At 43.2% G+C, this 13,820-nt stretch overlaps 1 protein-coding gene across 1 annotated transcript in view; it reads right to left on the reverse strand.

Moving 5' to 3' along the window:
- Window positions 1–3,667: 3,667 nt before the first annotated feature.
- myo1f (myosin IF) overlaps window positions 3,668–13,820 on the reverse strand; it is a 116,438-nt gene continuing 106,285 nt past the window's right edge. The window contains exons 25-28 of the mRNA XM_067968234.1: window positions 11,676–11,756; window positions 10,974–11,187; window positions 8,948–9,111; window positions 3,668–6,494 (exon numbers count right to left, since the gene is read on the reverse strand). Coding sequence (XP_067824335.1) covers window positions 6,418–6,494; window positions 8,948–9,111; window positions 10,974–11,187; window positions 11,676–11,756 — 536 coding nt within the window. The 3' untranslated portion in view covers window positions 3,668–6,417. The remainder of the gene's footprint in view (window positions 6,495–8,947; window positions 9,112–10,973; window positions 11,188–11,675; window positions 11,757–13,820) is intronic.

The following is a 13,820-nucleotide window of genomic DNA, read 5'->3' on the forward strand; positions in this document are numbered from 1 at the left end:
AGAGAGTCTAACCACCTCCCCTTGACATTCAACGGCATTACCATCGCCGAATCCCCCACCATCAACATCCTGGGGGTCACCATTGACCAGAAACTTAACTGGACCAGCCATATAAATACTATGGCTACGAGAGCAGGTCAGAGGCTGGGTATTCTGCGGCGAGTGACTCACCTCCTAACTCCCCAAAGCCTTTCCACCATCTACAAGGCACAAGTCAGGAGTGTGATGGAATACTCTCCACTTGCCTGGATGAGTGCAGCTCCAACAACACTCAAGAAGCTCGACACCATCCAAGATAAAGCAGCCCGCTTGATTGGCACCCCATCCACCACCCTAAACATTCACTCCCTTCACCACCGGCGCACTGTGGCTGCAGTGTGCACCATCCACAGGATGCACTGCAGCAACTCGCCAAGGCTTCTTCGACAGCACCTCCCAAACCCGCGACCTCTACCACCTAGAAGGACAAGGGCAGCAGGCGCATGGGAACAACACCACCTGCACATTCCCCTCCAAGTCACACACCATCCCGACTTGGAAATATATCGCCGTTCCTTCATTGTCGCTGGGTCAAAATCCTGGAACTCCCTTCCTAACAGCACTGTGGGAGAACCGTCACCACACGGACTGCAGCGGTTCAAGAAGGCGGCTCACCACCACCTTCTCGAGGGCAATTAGGGATGGGCAATAAATGCCGGCCTTGCCAGCGACGCCCACATCCCGTGAACGAATAAAAAAAAAATCAAAACCGAATAGGGGCACTATATTATTTAAAATGAACCATTTGAAGTCTTAAGGTCAGAATTTTCTTTTAGTTTTAAAAATATCCAATTTAAATATCCCTTTTTTGCTCTCCTCTGTTGAAGGTGGTGACTGTTTCTGGGGGTATGGTTTCATGGACTTTGGCAGGTTTCTGGTATCTTGCCCAAGAGGCCATTTTTTATGTGTGAGCCTAGACAGTGAGGCTGCTAAAGCTGAATCTGATTCTGTCCTCATCCTACATGTACCCTCAATACTTTCTAGTACAGATCATTGGATACCAGGAGTGGCAAGTCTTATTTATTTTCTTCCTTCCTATTTCAGGGGTGTGGAGGCTAGTTGCAGCACCTTTACCGCTCTTTTAGCCTGTCCAAACTGGATGCAATACTTAAATCCACGGCCTGCATGGCTGCAGTATGAGCACCCCAGAGAGTTGCGATTACTGGCGTCACAGGCTCTGTTGTGGAGGACTTGGCTGCAAAACATTCTGGAGTGAGCACACACTACATGGTGGATTGTGAAGTTTCGATGCCATGCATTAGAATCCTACACATGTAGGTAGACGAATCCTACGCACTTGTCAACATGTGGCAAAAACTCTTACGTAGGCAGTCCAATGCTTCAGCAATCTCTAACGCTCAGAAAGTTTCCTTTCTTTAAAATCTGGACCCCATAAGTCCACATCATCATCCTCTTCAACAGAGAAAGGATGTGAGTTGGACCTCCGCTCTGCTGTTCCTTTTCCTCCTCTGTCCTCCACTCTCTGTCTAAATTGCCCTTGATGCCTATTTCTGAGCTGGTGATTGGTAGGATAAGGTTGAGTGATCATACGCCTTCGGTAGTACTTTCCTCATCCCTCTCCCTGGCTTTCAAGTCCAAGTCATCTGTCCGACCTATGGAAAGAGACCAGGGACAAGCTTGCATGGCAAGAACATGTCAGATCACTTTCAGTGTTAGACCAGACAAAGTTGGAATGTTCATTAGCTGATGTGGTTGCACTGAGTCAGGTGGCGAATGAAGGATTGAAGCATGAACAAAAAGAAAGAAAAAGAGGGCTGAATTTTCCTTCACTATCCAGCCCAAAATTGGGTGGGTTAGTGGCATAAGGGAGCGAAGACAGGACTCTGAGGCCTCTCGCTGCCTCCCTGCCCCAACCTCAATTTCCCTTTCACTGTCCTCACTGGGACTTCCACTGGCTGCTTCTTCCTCAACTGTTGCATGGAAATGGACCCTGATGGATTTTCCTGGCGTTCGCTGCCCAGGACCGCGATGTGAAAAGTGGCCGTAGGCTTTGGGGAGCAGCAGTAATGCCCCAACATCCTTCAATGGAGGAAGATGGCTTTGTGTTGGCTTCCTCTCCCTCTAATCAATCTACCCATGTAGACCTTGATCTCTGCTTTGACAGAAGCTGGAGCATTTGTAAGGGGAGCAGCTTTTCAGAGTGTAAGTAAAAGCAGAAAGGAAGGGCAAAATCTCCCCTGTTGCATTATCAGCACCAGTGGGAAGCAATTAACTGATAGACCGGGGGAGAAGGTGGCAGGGGCATTATAAATGATAGGCTGGGGCAGAAGGTGGCAGGGGTCATGTTAACTGATAGGCGGGGGGGAGAAGGTGGCAGGGGTCATGTTAAAAGATAGGCTGGGGCAGAAGGTGGCAGAGGTCATGTTAACTAATAGGCCAGGAAGAAGGTGGCAGGGGTCATGCCCCGTACAGCTGAATCAATGAGGGTTGTGAGGAGTATCCAACTTTAGCACACCTGGTGAGGTATTTGAATTTCGGCACTGTAGCCATGTCCTAGTTTGTTTGCTGCTGGCACAGATGTGGTTGACAACCTCCTGCCAAGCCCATTTTCCAACTCACCATGAGACATGGCACCCATCTGTGGGGAACACGATAGGGGCTGATTGTAACTCCTGGCTTGGAGCCGGTGGAAGTGGATGGCAATCCGGTGCAGGAGTGTGAGCCGGAGGACTGGCAGATTTTAACTGCTGGGCCTCACTTGAATCCCGCCGGTCATCTGGTCGGCCATTGCCAGTGGAAAGTGGCAACTGGCCAGTGGGGAAGGATGAAAATGCGGCAGTCCAGAGGTTGTCTGCTGGCATCAGAAGAAGTCCGCCAGCAGCAAGGTAAGGCCGGGAGGGGGAGGAAGTTTTTAAACTTATCTTAGCAAGCCTCGCTGGTTTCCCGACAGGTTTATCTGGCGGGTCGGCTGTGGTGGGCGTCTCGCGCAGGAGCCGGTTAAAATTCCATCGGAGTCTAAAGTTTATCATGGAACCCCGATTTTCATTCATCAATGAGGCTCCCGTCAGAGTCCGCTGCCAAAACCAAAGATGTTAAAATTTCTGATTGTTGGGATAGAAATGGAAAATCGAGCCGCTCCATTTCAACTGCTCCCCTGCTACGTTCCTGCTGATTGGGAAGAGGTAAATTTGCTCCTGATGTCTCTCCTCCCCAACTTTCCCACCAAAATATCTCCAGCTGTGCCTGAAAAACAAGGTGCCCGATCTCTCCTTCCATTGCCACGAAACATCTTAGTGGAACTGAAGACACTTATTGCTGTCGTAGGAAAGTTCAACCGTCAACTGGTGCAGGCCTTTAAGACCAGCAGCATCTGAGTTTCTATCTTCTCGTGGGAAAACCGCCAATCCCAAGTGCTTTACACACATGCATTTCACCCAAATTATGCAAATGACAGTGAAACCAGGAAACTCTGTTGAGTTCACCTCTGCTTCAGGTGGCCCTCCCCATCTCCTGTCCAATTTTCACCTGCAGATCAAAATCGAATCTCAAATTGTCAATATTCCAATATTTGTCAACGTATATGCCAACAAATCTTTTGACTACATGTAAGTGGATTAGAATGAGAATTTTTCCCTATTTGCCGGTTAAATTTTATGTAGACTTAATGTAATTTTATTTTATTTATTCAGAACATATTGTGCATAATAAACTTTATCACACATTCTCCATTCCTATTTTGCAATGGTCAACATCAGGAAAATGTAGCAAATTCATACTCAGAAAGAGTAAACACCTATCAAAATATCTGCACATCCAGTAGAAGATACAGCAAAGTTACAATTTGTCTGGCTTTCAAGAACACAATAAGGATGTAGCCCTTGTTATAAATTCAGTGCTTTTTATATTGTTAAACATTATATAGAATACTTGTTTTATAGACAGCTCTTTTGTTTTGTTAAGTGCATAAAAATTCAATACTTAAAAGGCTTAAAATACTCCAGTATGTACTATTGCACAGAAATGAAATACTCATAATAATAGGAAGAGATTCAGTATGGACATCATGGCAACTTCAAGATAGTCGCTGTAAACTGTCTGAATGCTCTAAAGGCAGCTACACATACACCTGCTGCAAACTGTGCAGCAATACATGCAAACCCTTGTACAATCTGAATGCTTCACTCTTAATATCAATTTTATAATGCAATTTTCTGACAGTCTCCTTAAACTCCAAGTCAAGGTTGAAAGTTAAGCTAAAAAGTTTGCCTACTGCATTGGATTGCAGTAAACCAGATTCTTTTCTCTGGGGTGGGGAGGGGGGCGGGGGGAATGAATGCACAATGACATCAGAAATACAAATTTGTGGGGCAGCTTGCCCAAAATAAAGTTCTCTGAAAAATTGAGGATTATTGATTTAAAGAGAAATAAGATGTAGAAACTTTAAATTTTGCAAACATTTTACATCCTCTTTATATGGCAGAACTGTTTAAATAAATATGGGGTAGATTCTACAACAATGGAGCATTAAAAAACTGTGCATGAGCAAACTTAGGGAATGGCTAAGGAAAGTTTATACAGCTCAGTGAAAGAGAAATCACATTGTTGACTTCTAAGGGTGGACTGTATGTTCAGCCCCTCTGTGGCTCGAAAAGATGGGGGGGCCTCTTCCATTGACACTGCTACATCCAGAGTTGTACTGTGCCTTTGGAGGCAACAGTGTCACCTCATTTACATTACAGTACTGTAGCTAAATTTGGGGTTGCTGTGAGCAACAGTAGGAAGCATTGTATAGACTTCAGGCAGCAAAGGCAGAACAAAGATTTCTGTTTATGTAAAAATGTTAATGTTATTAGGTTTGAGTGCAAATATTTATTCTCGTTTAACTTTGTTCATGGTGGCTTTGGGATAGTTTGTTTCCTTATATGTTGAGTAGGTATTATATGTTGGCATCCCCAATTTTCATCGCTCCACCATTGGCGGCCATGCCTTCAGCTGCCTAGGCGCTAAGCTCTGGAATTCCCTCCCTAGACCTCCCCACCTCTCTATCCTCCTTTAAGACGCTCCTTTAAACCTACCTCATTGACAGAGTTTTTGGTCAGCTGTCCTAATATCACCTTATGTGGTTCGGTGTCAAATTTTGTTTGATAACCCTCCTGTAAGTGCCATGCGATGTTTTACTACATTAAAGGCGCTATATAAATGCAAGCTGTTGTTGTTGTATTGATTGTCATTAAAATCTAAAAACTTGTAGGTTACCTTGCTAATGAAAATCTACTGAAGAGTTCTTATAGAGGCGAATAAGACATACATTGAAGGCTTATTCCTTGGGACACCCTAATGCATAGCAAGTTCAACTGATCCAATCATTCATGTCTTGTTGAATTTATGGAAACAAAATATAAGTCTTTTGTAAATTTGTGCACACCCAAAGTTTGTTTTATACACTAAACCTTGAATGAGCATGCATCCCCTGTAACGATAGGTCAGAGATCTGGACCTAATTTAATAACTTATTCCTTTTTGATTTTTCTTTAATATTTCTTAACTCATATTCTATGCAGAGGTCAAGATGGGTAGGAAGAAAGTCTGGCTTTGTGAAAGTGGGAGCAGTTGGGGCCAGTATCTATTGGCTGATGAAACAAGTCCCAGTAAATGTGGAATGATGTCATGAGTTGACAGCACCATAGATGTTGGATTCTGACATCCCACTTCTTATTTCAATATTCTCCCCTTTCATTTTTCCTTTACTGAACCAGTCCCTGAGTAAAAGTCCCTTTAAGCGAACAGTCTGATGTACAGGTTGCCCGTTAGTTGATTAGTACTTCTGCTTGTAATCCATGTTACATTTGAATATGTAAGCAAGAAAGCACTTTAAAGTACTGGTACTAATTTGCATTAATATGCCCTATAAGTGCCATGTAACTAATGTCACTAATCCATCTCAAACAGTACATTTTGATTTGGTGATTTGTGAGAATGTCCTATTTAGCTTCTTAAGACTGGGTGTGTTGAACGGCAAAAGCGAAAGGTTATGCAAATAATTTATGCAAACTCAATAATTTTAGCTAAGCTTCATTTGTTTATGGAAACTTTATCACTGCCAATCATTAAAGGTCACAAAATGTATTTATGTGCAAATGAAAATGTTGTTGACTTCATTTACAAAAGTATTTTCATTGCTGTATCCAGCAATGGTTTAGTTACAGTACTGGTTATAAATTGTGCCTATAGAACCCCAGTTTAAACTGATCCTATAAACAGCTTTACTATTAGAATGTATATTGAGAATGATGCTGTCCCTGAATAAAAGTTCCCTTTAGGTGACCACTCTGATGCACAGTTTGTCCATTAGCTGACCAGTATTTCTGTGCTTCTAATTTTCAGTACAATAAAATTCAAGACCAAGTCCACAGTAGTTCAGATCCTCTCCACATAGTTTCCTGGAAAAAGTCCTTCTTTTCCACGTAAACGACCCTTCCACCATCCTGACGGATCTGGAAAATTCAATGAATTAATCAGATTTGAACACAAGTCCACATTCACCGCAGGTCTACTAAATCTTTCAGACATCAGAATAGCAAATTTTAGTTGTATTTTTTCAAAAGAAAATGTGAACTGGAACAAGTCACTGGACAACCAGAAATGATTAACTGGTTTATATGCAAGACAAAAATTTGTCGAGTCACAATGCAGAAGAGGGCTGAAATTCCAATGGGGCCACGCCGCTGCTGCAAGTGATGCAGAGCAGGACCCATGGCCGCAGAAACTGAAGGATGCTGACCCCATCCCAAATCGTGGATATGGGGTGATTAGCATGTTCGAGACAAGCAGCCCACCCCAGTCCCCCTGACAGAAGGGAAATCATACCCTGCCGCTGCACTAGGTTGCCCTCAAGGCCCTTTTCAGACTGAAGAGAAACTGGTACTGAAAGATCTTCGGCTCCAACAGGAAATATATCTCTGGCACTCTTCTGGGATGAATTACCTTACTTCTGTCGATATCTAGGGCCTTTCCCTGGTCCTCGTATCATTTCTCAGCTGATGTATGTTCTGCTGAGAACTTGTAAGGGCATAAAGGTGGAATTCACAGGGTAGCCCAGAAACTCCCCTAGACATATCCCCTTGATGAGAGATGGGTGGGGCAGGCAGAAGAGCCATTCATGGTGTCCCCCAGTTGGAAAATAACTGGATGAAAAACACAGGAATTTCAGCCCCAATAAGTTCTAAAAGCCACTTGCAGTTAAATTCCTGCTCCTCAGCCTAAATCAGTACAAATGTTCCAAGGTTCAGAGAGAGAGGCTTGAGAGAGAGGAGCCAAGCCACATAATTCAAACATGAACAATACTGTGTGATTGGTTCAGATATGTGTTTGCTTGACAACTCTTTTTGAATCGAGTAGTGAGTTATTTAAATCCAGAAAGCCCTGATACTGTTTTCAGAGATGTTTAAGTGAATTAAATTCTTCAAATCAGAGAGAACTAGTTTGAAACTTTCAAGTATCAGGTCAGATCAGTGTAGCTCCCACAGTAGTGAGAAAATATAGGAGTCATTGTGGAAATAGGCACAGCTTTTGCTGTAGTTAGATTTGCCCTTGCATGTTTAGGTTTTAAAATTTTTTGCGTGGCAAGTTGCTGAAAGTGCGAGCTGATAACGTCACAGTGAGAGAAACAGGGCATCTGAGACCTTAGTAAACAGGGCAAGCAACTGTGTAGCTCCTTAACCAATCAAATCGAAGGACTGTGAAATTAACAGTGCCAGGACTGAGAAGGGAGTGTAAATTACAGTGGGTGAATTCAATATCAAGTCAGGTACAGAAAGAGAAATAAAGAGACTCCATACTTATAATCGCTAATTTTCAGTGCCAGAGAGGTTGACTGGCAGCAATTAACACTTATCACGTCATTAAAAAGGTACTTAGACTTGAAATGTCTATGAAATAACAAGAATTAACTTTCTGTGATGAATTTAGTTCGTATCTACCTCCAAAATACAGGAACGTAACGCCATTCAATGCAGTGAGGCAGTCAGTGAGATGCCGTTTTCGCAAAGCTGATGGCGGAGCGGCACAACTCAGACAGCAACTATTGGATATTGGCATTTAAACGCGCATCTGTTCCCTGCCTGAAGAAGCTGTACCATTTGCACATAAATAACAGTGAGCGCCATTAACCTCACCATTATTTTGAGAGGAAAATCTGGCCCATAAAATTTCAGTTAAAATGAATAGTCATTTAGCATTGAGATTGTGAACTTTTGTTGTTTTTCCTCTTGAAGAGCTGGATAGTCTAATTTCTGTTGTAAATATATATGTTACATTTCTTCTATTTATTCTCTTGTTTATCTATTGTTAAATAAATTCACTTGATATTCAAAGTTTGAAACAACGTCTGGGATTGTGCTGTTCTACTATCTTTCATAGATGGGAGAAAGATTGTGGGGAGCTAAGAATCGTAGGAGTGTTTGTTGCTGATGCTGAGTGCCTAAAACAGGCACAAAATATATAAAATCCTCCTTCTACTAGTTGAAAATGGCTAACATCAAATACTAGTGTAAAAAGAAAAAAAATTGCAAATGCTGGAAATCTGAAACAAAATATTGATATAGGGTACACATCTGAAACACTATAACCTGCCTTTACTCTCTTCAAGTTACTTCAGGTGCTGACTGATTTGTTGTGCATTTGCAACATTCAAACAATGTGAAACCATCTTAAGGAAATTTAGCAAGGAATTGGACAGCAGCAACCTTAATCGCTCATTTTTCTGCTTACTGCCGAACAAGAATGGACTTTTTCGACTTCTCAACCAGTAGAACTAAACCATCGAAAAGAAAGATGCAACTGCATTTCTGCTTCCAGCTTTGAACCTAACCAGCTCTTGTGTTTTCCAACTGCAGTGTTCAGTGAGTTATATTTATTATTACCGTACACAACAGCTGCATAATCTTACCTTCGAGAAGGATATCAATGACATCTTTGGGATTGAAGCTGAGTTCGTCTACATCTTGACCTGTGTACTGATAAAGTGCCCGACACTTGGGACCCTGTGGCTGTGGTTTCGGGCGGCCCACTCCCGGTAGAGGTCTCTGAGATATGCTTCTTCTTCTTTGCATTCTACAAAAAGAAATTTCATGACAAGTGATTTCAGCTGTTTGATCTCCTTTCCAATCTTAATTCAGTGTACCCGAAGAAATAGTTTTCTTTGTTCTTATTTGTGCTCAGGATATGGGTGATGCTAGCAAGGCAGTATTTATCACCCATTCCTAGGTGCCCCAAAGGCATTAAGAGTCAGCCATTGAGTCATGTGTAGGCCAGACCAGGTAGGGATGGCAGGTTCCTTTCCCTGAAAGACATGTGAACCAGTTGGGTTTTTACAACAATCTAGCAATTTTTCTTGGTGCCAGCCTACAAATGACCAAATTTTATTGAATTCATTTGCACAACTTGACACAGTGGGATTTGAACTCACAACTGCTGGGCTGTTGGTCCAGTACCATAACCACTAAGTTACTGTACCCAGTCATCCTGGCTAATGGACCTGGAATGAGATAATCAACTCTCATTGGGGGGAATTTGAACCCAGATCCCCAGATCTATTGCGAATTTAAAATGCTTGATATTTCAGATATAAGAGGTGGCTGTCTGAGTCAGACAGGAGCCTCATACATTTGTGTCAATTTGGGTCCTATTGGGTCAATAGGCCACTGATGTCATCCTCACCAGGGAGTCAACAGGATGGCCGCAGCAATCGCTCCAACAGCCTGGATGAGTGCAGCTCCAACAACACTCAAGAAGCTCGACACCATCCAGGACAAAGTAGCCCGCTTGATTGGCACCCCATCCACCACCCTAAACATCCACTCCCTTCACCATCGGTGCACTGTGGCTGCAGTGTGTACCATCCACAGGATGCACTGCAGCAACTCGCCAAGGCTTCTTCGACAGCACCTCACAAACCCGTGACCTCTACCACCTAGAAGGACAAGGGCAGCAGGCACATGGGAACAACACCACCTGCACATTCCCCTCCAAGTCACACACCATCGCGACTTGGAAACATATCACCGTTCCTTCATCATTGCTGGGTCAAAATCCTGGAACTCCCTTCCTAACAGCATTGTGAGAAAACCTTCACCACACGGACTGCAGTGGTTCAAGAAGGTGACTCACCACCACCCTCTCAAGGGCAATTAGGGATGGGCAATAAATTCTGGCCTCGCCAGCGACGCCCACATCCCATGAACAAATAAAAAAAAAGCACAAACCTGGTCAGACCACTGGCGGGGTCCTATAAGGTGGGCTTAAAACTTTCCTTTGCGGGGGCCCCACAAGGGAAGTGCGAGCACCGCTGACCACCCCAGAATCCCCATTCAAACCCCCCGTCCCTGCACTTACTTTGGGCCACCACCTGATTTTCCACTGGTCCCTGCCATTTCAGAGTCATTTTGGTTGGGAAGTTGGCCAGCGGCAAGTTAATGAGGTCTGGATGTTAAAATTGGCTGGGCCTCCTGCTGCCGCTCCCGGATGGGCCTGCCACTCGCTAGGCCGCGACCCCAACCAGGAGTTAAAATTCCCACCATTGTATCAGTTTGAAATAGATTATGAGCTGTGACTTCCATAAACTGGCTTTAATACATATTCTTCAATGCTTGCAGCAGTGGTCTTTTTTGTCAAACCTGTACAAATTTCCTTGTTTTAAAAGTCAACACAAAATTCTTTCCGTGAAAAAAATTGATCAAAAATCCCACAACGTGATACAGGCCCTCCGTTTAACATCTTGTCTGAAGGAAGACGCCTCCAACAATGCAGCACTCCATCAGTACTGTATCGGAGTGTTAGCCTAATTATGTGCTCAAGTCCTGAAGTAGGACTTGAAGCCACAAGCTTCTGATTCAGAGATACGCATCATTCCAACTGAGCTAGACTAACCATATTTAGCTCTGTTATACTGCCATACCGCATTTTTCGTCACCTACCCTGCAACTCCTTGATCAGGCACTTTCATGAACTCCATATTAGCATTGGTATTCGTTGTTCTTCTTGCTTTAGTGGTTGCACCTTGTTTTGGCAGTGAAGGCATTTCAGAATTGATTGTAGAATTTCTTGGGCCTTTCATGGGCCTGGAATAAGTTTGTTCTTGTCTCATTTGACTAACCCGTGAGAAACTTGGTGCACCATTACGACACTGTCCTTAAGTAAGAAAAATAGTAATTGTTAGAAAGACTTCTTCCTTTGGAATTCCATTTTAGTGGCAGCATATTAAGCACATCCTGTGCAGTACTGCTTTGGCATTTCTAAATCGCAAGGCAAGTAAAGCAAAATCATCTTGGGCCAGTGTCAGCCCATGGTGAGGTATGGAACCTGAGATGCTGCAAACCGATCATAAACACACCTCACAGGTACATACGTTACGTTGTAAGCGAGGGCCCTACTATTTACATCAGTAGATTTCAGCTGTAGTGCTGCCTGTTCCTCTAGGCTGGAAGATCTCCCCTGTTCAATGTTTGCAGCAAAATCACAAACACTACTATAAAGAAAACATTTATGATTTTGTTACAGATGGAGAAAATGTTTGGCAGTTGCCACTTAGTTGTCACCATGAAAAGGTCTAAGAGATTGTCTGCACTTGTCTTGCTTCATTTATTTACATCAGTTGATTCTTTTGCACCATTTGTTACCTGATGGTGGTGGTGGGGCAGATCTAGATGGAGGATTTTGTCTAACTCCTCTGCTGACTGCAATACCTTTCCTTGTTGGCTCTGTCACAAAAGAGAAAAAAAAATGTTAGTATCTCACAGCACGGAGAGTATGACAAGCTACCATAAGGTAGCAGCTGTTTATTAATTATACAGTGCAAATCTCACTCTTAGCACATTTCAGTTTTATAAGGAACCATTGCTGAAAATAAGTAAGAAGGAATATTGTTTGAGAGAGGGTTGTTGCATTTCTAAGGATTTGGAAGAGGATGTGGGAGCAGCAAGTGGGTTGTAAAAGTGAGCAGTTGGAGAGGATGGTGGAGTGGGTAGTGAAGGGGCTGTGAGTAGTCGGGGGGAGGTAGAGAGTATTGGGGCAGTGAGTATCGGGGTATTGGAGCAGTGAATATTAGGGTTAAGGGCACAGGGGATAAAAATTTGGGTTGACGGCTGGTTGGTAGTGAGTAACTGGGGAGGAAGTTATTTGGGGGAGGGGGTAGATACTGAGTATAGTGTAATAGGTAATTGAGGGTGGTGGGTAGTGGGTATTGATGGAAAGTCAGTGAGCATTGGGGTTTGTGCTGAGCTGAAAAACTTTCAAAATTCTAATTGTTTACTTATTATTTGGAAAAAGAAAAAAGACTTTAATTATTTCTCTGGCTAACTTTCTCTGACTTACACTATCACTCCAAACTAAACATTAAACAGCCAATAACATATGAAACTTTATTGTGCCTGTACATGCCAGGAATATTCTAATTAGACCTGACAGGAAGATTGGGTGCTGAGGGTGCTGAAAAAAAATCCATTCTGCAACTTGTTTTCAAATCATCTGGAAAAATTCAAAAGCATTTTTACGTGAGGAGATGTAAGGGTGGATTTTCCTAGACAGGTGCTAACATCAAGCAACTTGGGAGGATTGAATCAAAACTGTGTGGTGCAGTGATGATAACCTCAGCACCCAATCTTCCTGTTGGGTCTAATTAGAATATTCCTGGCATGCACCAGGCACATGTGAGGTTTACTGTAACATACAATTGTTCAGAAAGCGTTCGTGATCTTACTGCATTTGAGGTATACAAGGCTATCTTGGCGGAACAAGCTCGGGGAGCTGAATGGCCTACTCCTGTTCCTATGTCCCTATGTTTGATCCTATATATGACTAAGAAAATGTCCAGGTGCCTTTAAAGGCAGCGGTAACCTTAAAGGGGCAGGTTCAATGGAAACCCCATGAAAGAACCCGAACGACTGAAGTTTATGGGAGCAGGATTTTCACCTTGACTGCGTCTGATAAATAGAGGTAAATTTTTACTTCCATTTATACCATTCAGAATCTGTAATTGAACACCTATGACCTTCATGTTTAGTTAAATGTGTTGTCCCATGTTAATATGTTTATGCTACTGTACCAAGGTTGATTTGGCAGCAATCCAAGAAGGAGTCGGGGTATCCCTGAAGTCTGCCTTGGAGCGAGTTGGCAAACAGGTAACACTGTGGTGCCAAGCAGTAGGTGGAACAACAGTGAAAACAAGTGTGGGTATGAAGCATGATAGTTCAGGAAAAGGAGGAAGGTTCTGGTTTGACTGTGAGGCTTTCCTTTTTAGTTGTGTGGTCAGGGGTGAGGGGATTTTTGCTCTGTGGTAGGGAAACAATTCTTAGTAGCTTAGGAGAGAGCCAAGTGAATGACTTCAGCAGCAGTCAGGGGGGCTTATAGTTGCTTCACTTTGTCCTCCATATAAGTTAAACTGCAAAGAGGATGGGGAGGTGGCGCAGTATTGAGCACTGCCTCCACCACTAAGTGTAAAAGACTAACAGTGTTCTCCAACGAGTACTGAAGCAGCAAAACTATTTGTATTCAAAAAGTCAAAAATAAGTACTGATCCTAATAACACCAGTCTGTCTCTTTAAGACAGATAGGGGTAGATTTTCAACTTGCTACCCAGATGTAAAACTGGCATTGCAGATTGGACGGCCATTATAGAAGCTCTCCTCCATGATTTTCATTTTGATTAATTTCAGTTTTACACCCGGGTGCCAAGTTGAAAATCCACTATAATAGATACCATAGGACCTACATGACAGCTCTGGAAACAGCCGAGCCAGGTTTTTATGGGGCAGTCCGGCCCTGAC

This window comes from Heptranchias perlo, chromosome 29 (assembly GCF_035084215.1).
Source record: "Heptranchias perlo isolate sHepPer1 chromosome 29, sHepPer1.hap1, whole genome shotgun sequence".
Lineage (NCBI taxonomy): Eukaryota > Metazoa > Chordata > Chondrichthyes > Hexanchiformes > Hexanchidae > Heptranchias > Heptranchias perlo.